Consider the following 21,554-nt stretch of genomic DNA (forward strand, 5'->3'; position numbering starts at 1 on the left):
AGGAACTGCACAGCTCCCTGGACGTGAGTCATCAGACAGCAGTTAGACAGAAAACAACAACTCAACTTCAGAAGCTAATAACTATTGGAAGGACTAAGATTTTTTAATAGAACTAATTTACAAATCTGTTTAACTTTCCAGAGCCAGTTGATATATATAAAAAAGTTTTGGCCTGGAATACCCTTTTAAACATGTATATGTACATTAAAATAGTATTGTTAAAATAACCAGCAGCAGTTAATAATAATGTATATCAACAATGTTTTACTACTTCTATTTATTTGTGTGTTCAGTGCTTGAGATAGGATATATTATTTAAGATATGCATTGGACACTGATTGTGCATTATTATATGATAGCGGCCCTACTATCGCTTTATATACCCCTGTGTGTGCATTAGTATTTATGCCAAATTACTTGTTCCTTACAAATCCTGTGTTTCCTCTCTCTTAGGTACTTAGTAAAGCATACCCTATTGCTCTAGTGGATAAGTAAGAGGTCCAGTGTAAACAGTCAAGCAATAACTTTTCTCCTTAATACCAATGATTCACAAAGTTCACTGTAAATCAATATTTACTTGTATTTTACAGGAGAAATGACCATAAATTGAAGACAGGATCCATCCCTGCCCGTACTCCCTTTATTTCCGGTGTAAGCTCTTTTTCATACAGTATTTCTTACAGTGCTCAGCCAGGTAAATCTAACTCCACTTAATCATTTGCCTAAAATCTACTAGATGGTTATCACTGGTAAACAAATGATAAAAGATATTTGCATATTTTAATCTAGATGTTTCAGTGACTCATAAGAGATTGATAAGGTAGTAAATATTCATTTCCCATTATCTGCTGTACCCTTTGCTACTCACTATAACAGTGTATGTGCTTAGGCTACATTTATTAAAGGTACAATCCAAAAAAATTGGGCTATATAAAGAGAAAATCATCAGCCGGTGTGTAACTTATATACAGAAATACCCATTAAACACACCAGGACTGTTACGCCTAGCGCTCCGGGTCCCCGCTCCTCCCCGGAGCGCTCACGGCGTCTTTCTCCCTGCAGCTCCCCGGTCAGTCCCGCTGACCGGGAGCGCTGCACTGTCATGGCCGTTGGGGATGCGATTCGCACAGCGGGACGCGCCCGCTCGCGAATCGCATCCCAGGTCACTTACCCGTTCCCGTCCCCTGCTGTCATGTGCTGGCGCGCGCGGCTCCGCTCTCTAGGGCGCGCGCGCGCCAGCTCCCTGAGACTTAAAGGGCCAGTGCACCAATGATTGGTGCCTGGCCCAATTAGCTTAATTGGCTTCCATCTGCTCCCTGCCTTTATCTGACCTCCTCCCATGCACTCCCTTGCCGGATCTTGTTGCCTTGTGCCAGTGAAAGCGTTTTGTGTGTCCAAAAGCCTGTGTACCAGTACTTCTGCTATCCACCCTGACTACGAACCTTGCCGCCTGCCCCCGACCTTCTGCTACGTCCGACCTTGCTTCTGTCTACTCCCTTGTACCGCGCCTATCTTCAGCAGCCAGAGAGGTTGAGCCGTTGCTAGTGGATACGACCTGGTCACTACCGCCGCAGCAAGTCCATCCCGCTTTGCGGCGGGCTCTGGTGAAAACCAGTAGTGACTTAGAACCGGTCCACTAGCACGGTCCACGCCAATCCCTCTCTGGCACAGAGGATCCACCTCCTGCCAGCCGGCATCGTGACAGTAGATCCGGCCATGGATCCCGCTGAAGTTCCTCTGCCTGTTGTCGCCGACCTCCCCACACTGGTCGCCCAGCAAGCCCGACAGATTGCCCAACAAGATCACCAGCTGTCGTACTTGACCACCATGACTCAGCAACTCCAGTCGCAGCTACAGCAGATTCAGTCTCAGCTACAGCAGCAGCAACCATCTCCTCCGCCAGCTCCTGCACCTCTTCCGCAGCGAGTGGCCACTCCTAGCCTCCGCCTGTCCTTGCCGGACAAATTTAATGGGGACTCTAAGTTTTGCCGTGGCTTTCTTTCGCAATGTTCCCTGCATTTGGAGATGATGTCGGATCAGTTTCCTACTGAAAGGTCTAAGGTGGCTTTCGTAGTCAGCCTTCTGTCTGGAAAAGCCCTGTCATGGGCCACACCGCTCTGGGACCGCAATGACCCCGTCACTGCCTCTGTACACTCCTTCTTCTCGGAAATTCGAAGTGTCTTTGAGGAACCTGCCCGAGCCTCTTCTGCTGAGACTGCCCTGCTGAACCTGGTCCAGGGTAATTCTTCCGTTGGCGAGTACGCCATACAATTCCGTACTCTTGCTTCTGAACTATCCTGGAATAATGAGGCCCTCTGCGCGACCTTTAAAAAAGGCCTATCCAGCAACATTAAAGATGTTCTGGCCGCACGAGAAACTCCTGCTAACCTGCATGAACTCATTCATCTAGCCACTCGCATTGACATGCGTTTTTCTGAGAGACATCAAGAGCTCCGCCAGGAAAAAGACTTAGATCTCTGGACACCTCTCCCACAGTCTCCACTGCAATCTGCGCCTAGGCCTCCCGCCGAGGAAGCCATGCAAGTGGATCGGTCTCGCCTGACCCTGGAGGAGAGGAATCGCCGTAAGGAAGAGAATCTTTGTCTGTACTGTGCCAGTACCGAACATTTTTTGGTGGATTGCCCTATCCGTCCTCCACGTCTGGGAAACGCACGCTCGCACCCAGCTCTCGTGGGTGTGGCGTCTCTTGATGCTAAGTCGGCTTCTCCACGTCTCACGGTGCCTGTACGGATTTCTACTTCAGCCAGCTCTTCCCTCTCAGCCGTGGCCTGCCTGGATTCTGGTGCCTCTGGGAATTTTATTCGGGAATCCTTGGTGAATAAATTCCGCATTCCGGTGACCCGTCTTGTCAAGCCACTCCACATTTCCGCGGTCAACGGAGCCAGGTTGGATTGCACCGTGCGTTACCGCACGGAGCCCCTCCTAATGTGCATCGGACCTCATCACGAGAAAATTGAATTTTTGGTCCTTCCCAATTGCACTTCCGAAATTCTCCTTGGACTACCCTGGCTTCTACACCATTCCCCAACCCTGGACTGGTCCACTGGGGAGATCAAGAGTTGGGGTCCCTCTTGTTCCAAGGACTGCCTTAAACCGCTTCCCGGTACTCCCTGCCGTGACCCTGTGGTTCCTCCTGTATCCGGTCCCCCTAAGGTCGTTAGGGACTCTGCCTGCCACAGAAAATGCCTCTCCCCCCCTCCCAGTCCACTCAGGCAAGCCTCGGTGCCTCCTCATGGCCCTCGTCCTGGTGTCACACTGCCCCGTGCCAGGCCTCGCCCTCTGCCCTCCCTCCCCATTCCCACTCCTGCTGTACTGCCTGCCATTGAGGAAACCATCCATTCCTTCCCGGTGTCCTCATCCCAGGGGAGGCAGTCACCGGACAAAAAAAAGGGGAGACCTAAGGGGGGGGGTACTGTTACGCCTAGCGCTCCGGGTCGCCGCTCCTCCCCGGAGCGCTCACGGCGTCTTTCTCCCTGCAGCTCCCCGGTCAGTCCCGCTGACCGGGAGCGCTGCACTGTCATGGCCGTTGGGGATGCGATTCGCACAGCGGGACGCGCCCGCTCGCGAATCGCATCCCAGGTCACTTACCCGTTCCCGTCCCCTGCTGTCATGTGCTGGCGCGCGCGGCTCCGCTCTCTAGGGCGCGCGCGCGCCAGCTCCCTGAGACTTAAAGGGCCAGTGCACCAATGATTGGTGCCTGGCCCAATTAGCTTAATTGGCTTCCATCTGCTCCCTGCCTTTATCTGACCTCCTCCCATGCACTCCCTTGCCGGATCTTGTTGCCTTGTGCCAGTGAAAGCGTTTTGTGTGTCCAAAAGCCTGTGTACCAGTACTTCTGCTATCCACCCTGACTACGAACCTTGCCGCCTGCCCCCGACCTTCTGCTACGTCCGACCTTGCTTCTGTCTACTCCCTTGTACCGCGCCTATCTTCAGCAGCCAGAGAGGTTGAGCCGTTGCTAGTGGATACGACCTGGTCACTACCGCCGCAGCAAGTCCATCCCGCTTTGCGGCGGGCTCTGGTGAAAACCAGTAGTGACTTAGAACCGGTCCACTAGCACGGTCCACGCCAATCCCTCTCTGGCACAGAGGATCCACCTCCTGCCAGCCGGCATTGTGACAAGGACATTAAATATAAATTAACAATATTCATACTTTATTGGAAATACATGGATAAAAACATTTTAAAAGGGACAGCGACAATCAGAAAAATTCTGACTGCCACATGGACATGGTATGTGTGAAGCAAAAATAAATGTATATTAAAGTGACATATGCTATCTATAAGGCTACCTAAGTGCAGCATGCAATAGATATAGGCAGTATATACACTTCAATAGAACAGTACTAAACTGGGAAAAGCCAGAAAATTGTGCGAATATAAACAAATGGCAGGAAGACAGCAAGAAATCTTCTGGATACTTAATCAACCGGTGAGCTGGGCAATGCTAGGACCTATGGGCATTTATGCAGAAAGCTTCAACACATCCTAACACAGATCCGCCTGTAAGCAGCAATGTAAAGATTTTGCCACAGCACTCTGGTGGAGTAGTACCTCAGTCACAGACACATACCAAATGCAGCACGTCAGACCCCAATGCCGTTTCGCTGTGAAGGCTTTCTCAGAGTACCTAACGGAACCCTGCTTCTTTCAGGAGCTGGGGGCTGCCACTAATAGCCAGCAAAGAGATCACCCTGTGTCATCTATTTTAACAATTTTAACTGCCATAGGAAGGCTTTACTAGCGAAGCATAAATAAAGTAGCTCATGATTGCTTATTAAAGTCCCCTAAAGAGAATGAAAAAATTAAGTAAACAAAAAAAACTATAAAAATATAACATTAATGAATCTTAGGATGCGGATAATTTCACCACACAGATCATTTTTCTTTCTGTTTTGCAGTATATTTTATGTTAACATGTTTATATTTTATGTTATAACAAAGCACTATTGGTCCTGCAAAAAAAAAAAAAAGTCCATGTGACTTTTTTAAATGGTGCTTTGAATAGTCCACCCTCCTACTGTTACTAGATTTCCAGCAGAGGATTGGAGGAGGATTGTCTCATTGCCTCCAGCCCTCCCTCTGAGCACATGTTCTAGTTTTCTTTTGTGTGTGTGTGTGTGTGTGTGTGTTGAGCATTGCTTTCTTGTTCATTTCGGATTCATGTCACATGTTGTTAGTTTTATCACCTTAAATGAAACAGCACAGGGAGGTTTTAAGTTATCTTTATCACACTTATAGATTTAGGGTGTCTGCTGAAGGAAATTATAAGTGCATAAAAGTCAAGTTACTTAATGTGCATTGCTGGAAATGAGGCAAGCTATCTATTAAACATGCTGGCACCCACAGGTGAGGCTTAATTGGGCAGACAGGGAAATTACAAAATCTGGGAGTGAAAATGAGACTCATTGTTAGTCAGCTAGTGAGAGATTCATTTATTTCTGTCACGTTATCATTCCATAAATAGTACATATAATTCCTTTACCATTTAAAGGAGAAAAGAAATGTTGGGCAAAAAGGTTAAGCACTTGGACTGTAAGCATAACGTAATTCTAAGACAGTCTAAGAAATCTAAGAATTTCAAATTTATTTTGGATTCAAGAGCCAATCTGGATTTGACGATACATACAGGAGCAGGAACTTATGTCAAAGGCAGAGGTCCCTGGTCTGGTACACTAAAGTAGCAAAGGAAACACTGTATACCTTGTTGCTCAGTTATTAAAGGGGTACTCCGCCCCTAGACATCTTATCCCCTATTGAAAGGATAGGGGATAAGATGTCAGATTGCGGGGGTCCTGCCGCTGGGGACCCCTGGGATCTCGGCTGCAGCACCCACCAGTTGCAGCTTCCAGCAGCACTGAAGGCTCTCACGCCCTGCGCCTCAATGCAAGTCTATGGGAGGGGGCGTGACAGCCGTCACACCCCTCCCATAGACTTGCATTGAGGGGGCGGGGCGTGACATCACACGGGGGCGGAGTCATGACGTCAAGATCTCACGTCACCGTGGTTGGGAGGCATTAGGATGAGAGCCTCCAGTGCTGCTGGAAGCCGCAACAGGTGGGTGCTGCAGCCGAGATCCCGGGGGTCCCCAGCGGTGGGACTCCCACGATCTGACATCTTATCCCCTATCCTTTCGATAGGGGATAAGATGTCTAGGGGCGGAGTACCCCTTTAATTGCTGGACCTGGCACAGAGCACCTGGCCAACATCATATTTTATGCTTTGTCCATGCATCAAGACCTCCCTGCAACGAAAGATATGAAGGAATATAGGGGGAGGACGGGAGCACAGAACGGGATCAGGTAAGTATGGTTGTCATCAGTGTCAGACAGTGATTTCCTTTGAAAGCTGATCAAAAAATCATATTTACCCCATAATAGTATCAGTAAAATCTGCAGCTCATTCCGCAAGAAACAAGACAGAACACATAGTTCCGTCAATGGAATATGGTGATGAACGCGATAATAAAAAGAGGGATATAACATGGGATATTTCTAAAAAACTGCAGACTGTGGGTAATAAATATTTAGTTGATTTTTTTATTTTAATATTCACAAAATTTATGAAATTGGAAATGTGCAAGAAAGTTTAAATTTTTAAATTTCAACCCAACTTTTCCTTTATTTCTATGAACAACCTAAATGGTTATGAAAGTTTCTATATCCTGTTGTAAGTTCTTTGAGGGTTGTAGTTTTTAAAATAGGTTAATATAACAGGGGTCGCTAGCATCCAGGCCTCTCCAATCAACATTAGAAATGAACTGATACCTTGAAAAATTGCTTTTGAAATTTTCATGAAAATGTGAAAATTTGCTGCATTACTTCTAAGCTATCTGATGTCCTTCAGGGTATGGTCCTACATAGCACTAATGCAGCATATGTGGGCGAGGTTTGGGGTTAGCCAGCATGCCAGCAAGCCTGTGATGTGCGACCCCGCCCCCAAACCTCACAGAACACACAGGGCTGTGTGTATGCTCAGTGCAGAATATGCAGCGCAAAATTTGCTGCTACGTGGGACCGTACACTAAAAGTAGAAGGACATTAACCAAATTTGCCAACATAAAGTAGACATAAATGGAAATGTGAATTATTAGCAAATTTATATAGAATGGTTATCTTTTCCAAAAGAATGTCAACTTTAAAAAAAAGAAATTGCTAATTTGCCACATTTTGGAATGTTTCACATATTTTAACTAAAGTTATTGACAAAAAATGATCACTAACATAAAGTACAATGGGGGAGATTTCTCAAAACCTGTGTAGAGCAAAAGTTGTGCAGTGGTGCATAGCAACCAATCAGATTGCCTCTTTTATGTTTGAAAAAGCCTCTGAAAAATAAAAGAAGCAATCTGATTGGTTGACATGGGCAACTATACCACTTTTACTCTGAGGTTTTGATAAATCTGTGTGTCTTGAAAAAAAAAATAATCTCTGAATCACTTGGATAAGTTAAAGTATCCCAAACTTGTTAGCACTTGAAATGAGACAGGTCAAATAAAAAAATTAAAAAAAATTGGCATTGGTCCTTAAAGGGGTACTCCGCCCTTAGACATCTTATCCCCTATCCAAAGAATAGGGTATAAGATGTCTGATCGCGGGGGGTCTCGCCACTGGGGACCCCCGCGATCTCAGCTGCGTCACCCCAGACATCCGGTGCACGAACTTCTTGCTTTCAGAGACAAAATAAATCTGGCAAAGGAAATTTCCATATGTCTCATTTATTTAGAGCTTGGACTGAGTGATAATGGGTGGTGCTAATATCAGTAGAGCACTTATGCCCCAGCAACTGTGCATAGGATTTGGCTTATGATAATTTTGCTTTTCAACTGCAATTATATACATATATACACACACACACACATAATATACAGTAATATATTGTGCATGTTTTTGCTAAATATTCATTTTTCTATTATCAGGTCTCTTGGCTCATAGGAAGTCATCATGCAAACAGATGTTTTCCCATTTTATTCCATGTGGAGGACACCATTCCTGTTTGACACCAGAATTGTACAGATCATTATAATAACTCTGGTTACTGCTGCCACTTTTATCGTCATATTGCCTGGAATCAGAGGAAAACTGGTAAGAAAATGCCATCAATGCAGCCGTCATTTAATATCTTTAATATCCACATCTATAAGATGTCCATTAAGCAATAAGCCATTGGAGGGCTTAGACCACACACACTAACGCCATGTTCACACGTCAGAATTTCTGTGCGAAATTCCACTTGGAATGTCTGCTCGAAAATTCTGCTGAATTCAACAGGATTCTTTTGTTCTGTGCACATGATGGAATTTCCGTGCTAGATGTTTCCGGCACAGAAATTCCACGCCGTGTCCGCAGAAAGAATATAAATGTTCATTCTTTCTGCAGACTACACACGGAATGCATAACTGTCTATGAGACAGCGCATTCCTGTGCGGTCCGCATAAAGATTTTCCATGTGGACATTCCAGCGTGTGAACATAGCCTAGGGGTAAATTCACACAGTGGAATTTTTGCAATTCCACAGAAATTCAGTTCAGCAAAGCTTAAATTGTGGAATTCTACTGCAACTTCGCCGGAACGGCGGCAGAATTCTGTGTTCTCTAAACACAGAATTCCAATTAAATTCAAGCCCCGTTCACTTCAATTGAATTCCACAAAATATAAGATTGATCTTATGTTTTTGCAGAATGGCAAAAAACTGAAATTCCACAGCGGAATGACCTGCCCATTGAAAACAATAGGCAGTAACTTATGGTGGAATTTCCGGTGGAATTCTTCTGCAGAATTTCACATGAAAATTCTGCTGTGTGCCCATACCCTAAAATGGCAAAAGTATAAGGGAATACCTGCATTGCCCAAGCCCTTGATAAATCGGTAGGTAACTCTAGGAGGTATAACTATATATATATATATATATATATATATATATATATATATATATATATATATATACCGTATTTAACACACACTTTTCGGGCTAAAATTTTTAGCCTAAAGTCTATGTGCGTGTTATATGCCGATACACTCCCAGGAAAGGCAGGGGGAGAGAGGCCGTCTCTGCCCGCTTCTCTCCCCCTGCCTTTCCTGGGGTCTAGAGCCCTGCTGCCGGCCCTTCTCTCCCCCTAGCTATCGGCGCCGCTGCCCGTTCTGTCCCCCTGACTATCGGTGCCGGCGCCCCACTGCCGGCACCGATAGCCAGGGGGAGAGAAGCGGCGCCGACAGCCAGGGGGAGAGAAGGGGCAGCGGCACCCATTGCCAGCGCCGCTGCCCCGTTGCCTCCCCCCATCCCCGGTGGAATAATTACCTGGGTCGGATCCGCACTGCTGCAGGCCTCCGGCATGCGTCCCCTGCGTCGTTGCTATGCACGGCGTGGCGCACTGACATCATGCGCCGCGCCGTGCAGCGCATAGCAACAATGCAGGGGACGCACGCCGGAGGCCTGCAGCAGCGTGGACCCGACCCAGGTAATTATGCCACCGGGGATGGGGGGAGGCAACGGGGGTAGCGGCGCCGGCAATCGGTGCCGCTGCCCCTTCTCTCCCCCTGGCTATCGGCGCCGGCAATGGGGCGCCGGCACCGATAGTCAGGGGGACAGAACGGGCAGCGGCGCCGATAGCTAGGGGGAGAGAAGGGCCGGCAGCAGGGCTCTAGACCCCAGGAAAGGCAGGGGGAGAGAAGCGGGCAGCGACAGCCTCTCTCCCCCTGCCTTTCCTGGGGGTATATCGGGGTATACACGCGCACACACGCACCCTCATTTTACCATGGACATTTGGGTAAAAAACTTTTTTTACCCAAAAATCCTTGTTAAAATGAGGGTGCGTGTTATAACTATAATGTATAACTATATATAATATAGATGTATAATGTATAACTCTAAGGCCTCATCCATCATTGTTGAGTTATAAAAGCTGTGATTATGGCTATGTTCAAACGATGGAATTTTTAGGCGGAGTTCCGCATTATGTCGGAGCAATGCAGTGCGGATATTGCCATGTGAACATAGCCAATGAGTAATGATATTTTCTTCTAAATGGATGGACAGGATGGCTGATTTTGAAGCAGAATATACATCAATACGATAGAAAATACAGTACTACATTGAACTTAAAAAGTGTAATTTGCATATTTATCAAGCATGCAGTATTTTACCTATTTTTCATATGATCATGTGCATGAGACCTGAAAAGGGGAGGTTACTTTACTAAATATCATGAAAACAGCTTGAGAAAATGATTTCCTAAAAATACCATGAAAATTGTATTTCCTCTAGTGCAGTGGTCTTTAAACTATGGACCTCCAGCTGACAACTTCCATTTTAAATGTCATAAGGAATAATGTTCATCTTATTATAAGCTACTGTATTAAGTATTCTGTGACTTGTATAAAAGGGTTTATATATGTGAAGGGATATAGAGTAGAATAGGGAAACGTATTAGAGTTACACAGCCTTTTTTGATGTTCCCTTTGTCCCTTATTGAATGTATCCATGTGCTGTACACTTTGGAGACCCTATAGCTATATTAATGACAATGTGGGAGGGTTGAACACGTCTCAAAGAATTCCTCCTCGACCTATTGTAACATATCATTTACTATTTCCAGAGAACATTCTGGCTGGTGAGAGTGCTGACCAGTCTATTTATTGGTTCTGTGATAATAGGTAAGACTTTATTTGAACTGTTTTAAGCATAGACATTTGCTGACATAAACAGCCATTAAAGGGGTACTCTGGTGGAAAAAAAATTTTTTTTTCAACTGGTGCCAGAAATTTAAGCAGATTTGTAAATTACTTCTATAAAAAAATATTTATCCTATCAGTATTTATCAGATGCTATATACTACAGAGAAAGTTATTTTCTTTTTGGATTTTTAGAACTTTCCCTGTAATATATAGCCGCTAATAAGTATTGGAAGAATAAAGATTTTTTTAATAGAAGTAATTTACAAATCTGTTTAACTTTCTGGCACTAGTTGATTAAAAAAAATATATGTTTTCCACCGGAGTACCCCTTTAAACACACTTAATGTTAAACACTGAATTGTTCTGTCTCTCCTGTTCCATGTATATTTCTAGTCAGGGGTCAAGTCCTGGAAACAAAAACTTACCCAAGATTTCTAATACGCCCCCCACAACCCTCCACCTTCAACACCCCTTGACGTCCTGCACAGTCCCCCAGGCATACAGCTGTCTACAATCTATAAGAGTTAAAGGGGTACTCCAGTGTAAAAAAAATTTTTTAAATCAACTGGTGACAGAAAGTTAAACAGATTTGTAAATTACTTCTATTAAAAAATCTTAACCTTTCCAGTACTTAATGAATACTTCTGTTCAGTCTTTACAGAAGAAAAAGAAGGAAAAGGACCTCAATTAGGGAGGAAGATGCACGTGTCTTTACAGAGGAAGAGGTTCTACGTTTGCTGTCTAAAGTGAAGACAAATAAGTCACAGGGGCCTGATGGAATACACACAAAATTATTAAAAGAGCTTAGTGGTGAGCTAGCAAAACCATTAACAAATTTATTTAACCAATCACTGGTAACAGGAGTCATCCCGGAAAATTGGAAATTAGAAAATGTCATGCCCATTCACAAGAAAGGTAGTAGGGAGGAATCAAGCAACTATAGGCCAGTAAGTCTGACATTAATAGTGGGGAAATTAATGGAAACCCTACTAAAGGATAGGATTGTGGAACATCTAAAATCCCATGGATTGCAAGATGAAAAACAACATGGGTTTACTTCAGAGAGAAATCTTATTGTTTTTTTTTGACTGAGTGACTAAAATAATAGATGGCAGCGGGCAGTAGACATCACATATCTAGATTTTAGTAAGACTTTTGACACTGTCCCACATAGAAGACTTATCAATAAACTCCAGTCATTGAGCTTGGACTCCCATATTGTTGAATGGATTCGGCAGTGGCTGAGTGACAGACAACAGAGGGTTGTAGTCAATTGAGTATATTCAGAGCAAGGTCTTGTTACCAGTGGGTACCTCAGGGATCTGTACTGGGACCAATATTGTTTAATATCTTCATTAGTGATATCGCAGAAGGTCTCAATGGTAAGGTATGTCTTTTTGCTGATGACACAAAGATATGTAACAGGGTTGATGTTTCTGGAGGGATACGCCAAATGGAAAAGGATGTAGGCAAACTAGAAGAATGGTCAGAACTCTGGCAACTGAAATTTTATGTGGATAAGTGCAAGATAATGCCCCTGGGGCGTAAAAACCCTCGGGCAGAATATAGAATATTTGACACAGTCCTGACCACTAGTGTTGGGCGTGAATATTCGCATTTTGAATTTTTATCGCAAATATCGTAAATTCGTGAATTCGCAAATATTGCAAATATATTCGCTATGTATTAGAAATTACGAATATTTACTTTTTTTTCCTGCATATGTGCATATGCGCATATTCGCATATTCCTTCATTTAACTTGTGGGCCAATTAGAATGATGCAAATACATTTGTAAGAGGTTATCAACAACATACCTAGCAACCAATAGTAAAGTTCCCCACCCCTCACTGTTTTCTTCCTCGAATATAATGAATACGCGAAATTTGCAAATATAGGATGAATATTTGTCTATATATTCACGAAATATAGCAAATTCGAATATGGCCAATGCCGCTCATCATTACTGGCCACAGTATCTGAGGAAAGAGATTTAGAAGTAATTATTTCAGAAGGTTTATTCCTTAATGGGTGGAAGACAATGTAATAGAGCAGCAGGTAATGCTAGCAGAATGCTTGGATATATAGGGAGAGGTATAAGCAGTAGAAAGAGAGAAGTGCTCATGCTTCTGTACAGAACACTGATGAGACCTTGTCAGGATCCGGACTGGTATGTGGAGAGGACACGGGTGGTGGATCCTCTGTGTCAGTGAGGAGATGGTGTGGGCCGTACCAGGGGAACGGAATCTAAGGGGTTACTGGTTTTCACCAGAGCCCGCCGCAAAGCAGGATGGACTTGCAGCGGCAGGTAACCCCCAGGTCTTTCCACCCGATAGCGACTCAACCTCATTGACAGCTGAGACAGGCACGGTACACAAGGGCAAGGCAAGAGCAAGGTCGGACGTAGCAGAAGGTCTGGGCAGGCAGCAATGGTTCGTAGTCAGGGGCAACGGCAAAGGTCTGGATACACAGGCAATAGAACACACAGAAACGCTTTCTCAGGGCACAAGGCAACAAGATCCGGCAGGGACAGGAAGGGGAAGTGGGTTTTTATGGAGTGGAGGTGCTTAGGAACTAATTGGGCCAGGCACCAATTAATGGTGCACTGGCCCTTTAAATCTGAGAGACCCGGCGCACTCGTGCCCTAGAGAGCGGGGCCATGTGCGCCGGGACTGAGCAGAAGGACGGAGCCGGTAAGAGACATGGGATGCGGATACGGCATCCCCGCCGAGGGACATAGAGCAGCGCTCCCGGTCAGACTCGCAGACCGGAGCGCTGCAAGCAGAGGAGTAACGCCGCGAGCGCTCCGGAGGGGAAGCGGGGCCCGGAGCACTCGGCATTGCAGACCTCACTTGGAGTATTGTACGCAGCACTGGAGGCCGTATATCCAGAAGGATATAGATACTCTAGACAGAGTTCAGAGAAGAGCTACTAAACTAGTACATGGATTGCAGGATAAAACTTACCAGGAAAGGTACTTACCTTAACATGTATAGCTTGGAAGAAAGAAGAGACAGAGGGGATATGATAAAGACTTTTAAATACATAAAGGGAATCAACACAGTAAAGGAGGAGAGCATATTGAAAAGAAGAAAAACTACTACAAGAGGACATCATTTTAAATTATAGGGGCACAGGTTTAAAAGTAATATTAGGAAGTATTGCTTTACTGAGTAGTGGATGCATGGAATAGCCTTCCTGCAGAAGTGGTCGCCGCAAATACAGTGAAGGATTTTAAATATGCATGGGATAAGCATAAGGCTATCCTTCATATAAGATAGGGCCAGGGACTATTGATAGGATTCAGATTAGTGGGCAGAGTAGATGGGCCAAATGGTTCTTATCTGCCGACACATTCTATGTTTCTGTTTATCAGCTGCTGTATGCTCCAGAGGAAGTTCTTTTCTTTTTAAATTTAATTTCTGTCTGACCACAGTGCTCTCTGCTGACACCTCTGTCTGTCTCAGGAACTGTCCAGAGCATAGGTTTGCTATGGGGAATTGCTCCTGCTCTGGACAGTTCCTGACATGGACAGAGGTGTCAGCAGTGTGGTCAGACAGAAAATAAATTTAAAAAGAAAATAACTTCATGTGGAGCATACAGCAGCTGATTAGTACTGGAAGGGTTAAGATTTTTAAATAGAAGTAATTTAACATTCTGGCACCAGCTGATTTAAAAAAAAAAAGTGAGTACGCCTTTAAGTGACTGGGCAAGATATTAACAGTATACACATCATTATAACAGGTTAACTATTTGTTCTATCCTGCTAGAGGACTGTTCACACCACGATTTCGTAGGTAAGCAGTGACTAATCCACTTTATTGGCCAAAAAATAGTTTTTCACATGTATATATTTACTTTGCAGCACTCTAAAGCACAGCAGACCGATCAAGGTGATGCCCGGCCTTAACCCCTTAGACTATGTGATCAAAGTTGATTGTGGCGTCTAAAAAAAAAAAAAAAAAACAGTCCCGGCAGCTCAAAGATAAATAAAATCCTGGTGTCCAGATCAGCTGAGAGTAGGGCGGTAGGGCCCTTACCTGCCACCTCTCTGTCCGATCATTGCTCTGAAGTTCCAGTCAGCCATGGCAAGCTGGAGCAGCAGAGCACTGATAACATTGATCCATGCTAAGCCAAGGATTGCATGTAATAGTCCTTTATGGGGACTAAAAATTGTGTAAAAAATAAAATAAAAAGTTAATAAATCTGAATTAACCCCTTCCCTAATAAAAATTTGAATGACCCCCCTTTTCCCATTTAAAAAAATGTTTTTTAAACAAAAATAAATATAAACATATGTGGTATTGCCTCGTTGGGAAATGTCCGAACAATGAAAAGATAACCTTAATTAAACCGAATGGTCAAAGGCATAGATATATAAAAAATATCAAAGTCCAAAATTGGGTATTTTTGGTCACTTTGTATACCCTAAAAAAAAATGCTTCAAAAATTCCCACCAAAACAAAAATGGTATCAATAAAAACTACAGATCACAGCGCAAAAAATAAGTCCAAGTTATAGAAGTCAAAAAAGGACATTTTACAAAACATACAAATTTTTGTGCAAAAAACTGAAGTAAAACAAAATCAAACCTACTGCATATTTGGGTATCATTTTAATTGTGCGGACCTACAGCATAGGTGTTATCTTTACCAAAAAGTGCCTCATTGTGTAGAGGCTCATTGTGTAGGGTTTTCTGAGTAAAGTGGAAAGTTAGTAGGGTTTTCTGGAATTTTTTGTCAGAAAATCTGGTGCCCGACACATGGGACACAAAAAACACTACAAAATCTACTCGGAAAAGCCTTAGTAAATGACGCCCATAGTCACCATATGGCTCCCTTCTTAAATTTGAGGTCTTGGATATAGCATCTAAATAAAGGGCTTGTACACAATCAGTAAAGGCACAACACCTGACTGGAAGTCTGATATTGCAGATGAGCACCATCAAAGTTCATGGGGCTGAGCTGCAATACCACACAGTGGGCAGGTGTGGCACTGTTTTTGAAAGAAAGCAGCCAATGTATTCTGATCCTAAGCAATCTTTTTAAAACAAAAGGCCTAGAGATAAGAAATGTTATTGTTTCTTGATCTATAATAATATGGATGATATAGTCAGAATTAAAGATTGATGAATGCATTATATACCACATATATCTATGTATAAAATGTATTAATGAGTTTTTATGTTATACAATTTTGTAGCTGTTAATTTTACCCGTGATTGGGAAGTTGGATCTGTGACCACAACAACAGTTTATAAATCATTCAGCAATACAATGGTAAACGCCAGTATTGGATTGTTGGTCGGCTTAAGAGGAGTAAACATAACTCTAAAAGGTAACAGTTTCTATTACATGTATGCCTTCATAAAAAGTCCAGTATATTTATATATTACTTAGTACTGTGGTTGTGTCTGATTTGGGGTTCTAATAAGTTATTGAACTTTATTTTTAAGAACAAATACATTTCTTTATCAACAACTGCAACAAAATAAATAAATAAAAACATCCACAGAAGTCCCTGGTACAGAGCAAAACATAAGGATGAAAGTATGATTGTGATTTCAAAGAAACACATTTATCTCTATGATCCGACAAACTTATTTATGAAGATTCTGCCAGTTACTAAAAAAGTAGTCATCGGAGGGAAGGTGGTATTGCATTTACATACTGTTGTCCCCATATTTATCATTTTAAGGATTACCATTATAAGTTGAAAATATTGTAAGTTGATACAATAACTTATGAAAAGCCAATAGAAGCTGTAAATCACTTTCTGTCACATTGGGCAGGGATTGAGTGATGCCCTTATCATGTTCACACCCTCTGTCCCTGCCTATTTGGGTACCCATCCTAAACAAAGGGTCCACAACCATGAGGAGATTACAGCCTACTACATGCAGGGACAGACAGAGTCAAAATAATAAACTACAAAACAGTAGGAGTCATGGAACAGCTGGAAGCACACAGACTAACAGAGATGCAATAAGACAAACACACAGTCAAAATAAAGTCAGTCTTAGCCAAAGTTGGTAACAGGAGATAGCAAAGTAACAATGCAAATATGCATTGTTGTGAAGAGATGTCAAGAACCAAGCCAAAAGATCAGAGTACCAAAATAGACAATAGAGATATAGGAGTGCTAGCTTCAGTCAACAGGTAGCTTTCACAAACAAAGCACAAGAGAAAGTGAATTCATTATATACTGTATGAGAGTGTAGGTGAAAGGAGAATCCTGATTGAAAGAATAAACCAGGGTACAGATAGGGTAGGAAGAAACGCACCTAAGCAGCTCAGAGCCTACGGGTGCAGACAGAACCAGTCATTACACTTTCTGGATTGATGACTGAAGCTTCTTCAGGCACCCCGTGCTGCACACACAGCGATCCCCTAGTGATCAATCACTGTTTCCTTGTAAGAGAGAGATAAAGAGATGTTCTGTGATGAGATAATGGATAACAAGGAGTCCATACTGTTCTTTTAGCAGGGCCCTCTGCTTTCTTTGTCCTTGATATACACCTCTTAAAATGGAAGTGCAACACCAAGCAGGACAAGCTGTAAGGTTATGCAAACCGAGGAAGTAGCAGGTCTCTCTAAGATCTACAAATGATCATATTTTTACGCTTCAGCTGAAATCTGTGGCATGTGGGAGGTGCTTTAATGGTATCAATGTCAGACTGAAAGTACATTTTTTACACCTCAGAAATCATATCAAGTCAGTGTAGTTTGCTTGTGCGATGCCTCCTCTTTCTTGACGTGCCAGCAGTCACAAACTGAGAGGGTCAGAATCCTTGAACTGAGATGTCAGCACTGGTCAACTTTACAGTAGCTGAACCCCTCTAGTCTTCATTCTATGTACACTAACAGTATGACGTTACATTTATTTAGTCAGCCATTTCTCTGAAGTGTTTCAGAAGCTGTTGCCAGGCCCCATGTTGCTTGTGCTACTGTAAACAGCCTGCATGGCCTAAATGTGCTACCATGGCCGGCAGCGTGTCTGGACTTGTCTTCCAGTCAGAATATTTAAGATGTAATTGGTCGGCAATTGCAAAGGAAGCTGCCATTAGTGGATCTTGATAATTTGTAAACTTAAAGGGGTACTCCTCTGCTCACCATTTGGAACAAACTGTTCCGAATGCTGGAGACGGTGCCGGAAGCTTGTGATGTCAAAGCCTCGACCCCTACCAAAGACTTGCATTGAGGGGGCGGGGCGTGACAACATGAGGAAGCGGGGCTATGACGTCACGAGCTCCCGGCTCCAGCTTCAGGAACAGTTTGTTGCAAACGCTAAGCACTACCCCTTTAAGTGCATTCAGTATGGCAGAACATTCCTCAGACAGCCATGAATAACCTCACTGATAACATGACAAGGTGTGTAGGTGCATGTATTTCTGCACGTAGCACTCAATAGTCAATACTGAATAAATTAAGATGTTATGAATATTTTATATCCATTTTTATCATTTGCATATCATTATCCTATCAATCCTGTGATTTCCATAACTCCATGACTTTTCCTACTTGGTGTTACAAATTAAATGTTGAGGAGCCGAGTGTATTATATTTAATTCCAGAAAGATGCAGACACCACCGCCGGTCCTGTTAATATTGTTACACTAACAGTGAGAACAAGGAAGACTGTAAAGAGATTCATGTTATATAGTGACAAGTCATGGAAACGGCAGGAAATAAAGCTTAGTATCTTGGCATAATTCAGGTTACTAGGACATTAGGAATTTCTTTAGTGCCAGTCTGAAAGAAAAGAACTGTTTTACATTCATATGCAGAGATCTTACCTAGCAACTAACTAGCATTGTGTGTGTGTTTTTTTTTTTAATCCAAGCAAATTACACAAAGATTATGGGGGGGGGGGGGTAATTTATCATTGTATTTAGAATTGATTTTTCCCTTAAAATCATCACGTTAAATTTGCAGGTGCACCAAAGCACTTTTTTTTGCAACTTTACACGGTAAGCAAAAAGCTACGAACAATATTGCAAAAGTCAATTTCAGTTTTCAATCTGTAGTGGCAATGGATTTATTACATGCCAATGTTGCTCAAAAAGTCGCAAACCCCTCCAAAACACCGCAAATCTATACCAGCCCAGACCTGGCATACAAACTACCTTTGTATAGCATTTTTTTTAAGTCACACATTTTTTTGTAGCTGTGACTTTTTTTGCAGAAAAGTCACAGAGAAAATGGTGTTCTGAAGTGATTTATTGTTTAATGGGGTATAACAGGAATTTTTTTAATTTGACTATGCTACATGGGCTGTAAAGTTAGTGTAGTTCATAATATAGTGTCTGTACCTGTGTGTGACGGTTTTCTCACAATTTTTCTGTGATTTTCACTCCAATAATTATTTTTAACAGCATACAAAATGACTGTTGTCTCGGATTTTTCCCAGCTTGCAATGTGGCCGAGACCTGACTCACTAGTCAGCTGATGACAGGGAGTCTGTCTGCTTCAATGGGTGGAGTGATAGCTTTGTGGGAGAGAGATCAACTGCAACTAATGCAACAGCTGTAGGCACCCTGATTGAAAACCACAGATCTTTTGTTTCATTGGGTTGGGTGGCTGATGTGTGGGAGGGGGGAATGTGGAATTGTGGCATTTGTAGTCAAGAAAAGTCAAACAGGAAATGCAAGTTCACAAAAAGCTAGCCACAGAGTTATAGTAATATCACAACATTTAGCCCCAAGACAAGGGCAGACCCTTCCTAACCATGTCCATTACTGCCTGCCAGGTACATACTAAAATCACCTCATGGTGGATAACCCCTTTAATGCTTAAGTGCACCAAATTTATCAACCCCCCTGCTATAATAGTATGATAAATATATTACACGTAAGCAAAGCCAAAGCAAAAAAAAATGACTTCATGAACAACTTTTTAAAGGCAACAATGATAAATGTTCCCAAATCTGTTTACCAAAGGTTTGTACAATCTTAAAGTGTACCTGTCGCTAAAAATAAATTTGATATAATGTAGATAATAGGTGAAGAACAAGACAACTCCAGCTCGGTACAGATGTAGATAATACCATTATTTGTAATATACATTGATTAAAAATGTGTATATTTTTGGGTGAAACAAAATGCTGTCTCTGCAGCTATTGCCTGTTTGTCTATAAGGAGTCCAAATACAGGAAGTGAGGGCTGGAGAAGCAGGGCTCTTTGCAGGCTCCTGTCTTTTCAATCATCCTGCTGTGTGAGCCAGGGGCTAGTCATAGAGTCTCTCACTGAGTCACTGCTTGTTTCACTGCTTGCTTGTCCACCCTCACTTCCTGTATTTGGACTCCTCAAAGAGACACACAAACAATAGCTGTAGGGACAAAAATATACAAATTTTTTAACCAATGTGTATTACAAATATACATATAATGGTATTATCTACATTATATAAAAAGTTTTTGTTGACGACAGGTACACTTTAAATTTTATTTTTATGATTATAAAGACAAATACACAATCTAAATTTGTTGATTCTTCTCTTTGTAGGAAATCCAGTGCACCAGCTGAATGAGACTATCAATTACAATGAAAGGTTTTCTTGGGAGTCAAGGATTCAATATGACATAGATTACCGTGAAGGACTGGAGAGGGGTCTCCCAAGTCCTGTATTATATGTTGCTGAAAAATTTAACAGCAATAGCCCCTGTAGACTTCATCAGCAATACTGTGTATCCACTTACTACTCCTCGGCAATAATGTGGTAAGGTTTACATGAAAAAATTAGGCTGGGTGCAACTTGGGGGGCAAAGGCCAGGGAGACATATATTGTACAAAATGATTGTCTCTCTTGCCTCATTGTGTCCCCACAATGTCTCTTGTTGTTATAAAAGGGTTTTTTAGCTATTGGTGAATGCTACAGAATTATTCCACTGTATTTGGAAGGCCATCTAGTACTGTACAACTACATTCTCCCCACAGTGCTACTTGCTTGGCACTTTTAACATCTCTCAAAGATACCAATGTTAGGCAACTTCTTAGTTAAATAAATGGTATTAATAACCTTGCAGAGGGCTTATATACTATAGTATGATAGTGGTTAAAGAGAAACTGATAGGCGGTTTACCCGCACTTAACCCAATAAACCAGGGGCGGGCTGAACGGTGAATATAGAGGAGTGAGGGAGATAGCGGAGATGGTCTGGTGGCCTGCCACCTCCATTGTGCAGAGTTGCACAAAAGGAACACAAAAATGAACAGGCATAACTCTACAAATACTGAACAGATTAAAGTAAGTAACAACTTTTTTGAAAGCTGTTCACCAGCACTATAACCGCGTATATTGGGTTAAGTACGCTTGAACAGCCTGTCAGATTCTCTTTGACACAATAGAGGACAGTGCACTGTTACAATATATTCTGGATAGGTTGAGGGCTTAGGCGGAGAAGTGGCAGTTGAGGTTAAATGTAAGGTTATGCACATAGGAAGTAAAAATCCAGACTGAGAATATGTATTAAATGGGAAAACAGTAGGGGCGACTGACATGGAAAAGGACTTGGGAGTTCTAGTCAACAGAAAATTTAACTGTAGCAACCAGTGTCAGACAGCTGTTGCCAAGATAAGATCATGGGGTGCATCAAAAGGGACATAGGTGCCCACGACAAGGAAATAATTCTACCGCTGTACAAATCACTAGTCAGACCACACATAGAATACTGTGTACAGTACTGGGCACCAGTGTACAAGAAAGATATAGTGGAGCTGGAGAGGGTTCAAAGACGGGCAACCAGAGTAATACGGGGAATGGGAGGACTACAGTACCCAGAAAGATTATCAGAATTAGGTTAAGGGGCGACCTATTAACTATATATATCTGTAACAAGGGGATGTCCCTACATCTAGAGGAAA

General features: G+C 42.8%; 1 protein-coding gene across 1 annotated transcript in view; it reads left to right on the forward strand.

The window, feature by feature from the left end:
* The window catches only part of LOC130368623 (dual oxidase maturation factor 1-like), a 48,206-nt gene that overhangs the window by 19,659 nt on the left and 6,993 nt on the right, over nt 1-21,554 (forward strand). The window contains exons 2-6 of the mRNA XM_056572556.1: nt 591-694; nt 7,940-8,105; nt 10,616-10,673; nt 15,897-16,031; nt 20,197-20,410. Of these exons, the coding sequence (XP_056428531.1) occupies nt 7,965-8,105; nt 10,616-10,673; nt 15,897-16,031; nt 20,197-20,410 (548 nt within the window). The 5' untranslated portion in view covers nt 591-694; nt 7,940-7,964. The remainder of the gene's footprint in view (nt 1-590; nt 695-7,939; nt 8,106-10,615; nt 10,674-15,896; nt 16,032-20,196; nt 20,411-21,554) is intronic.

The sequence above is a fragment of the Hyla sarda genome, chromosome 4 (genome assembly GCF_029499605.1).
Source record: "Hyla sarda isolate aHylSar1 chromosome 4, aHylSar1.hap1, whole genome shotgun sequence".
NCBI classification, from domain to species: Eukaryota; Metazoa; Chordata; class Amphibia; order Anura; family Hylidae; genus Hyla; species Hyla sarda.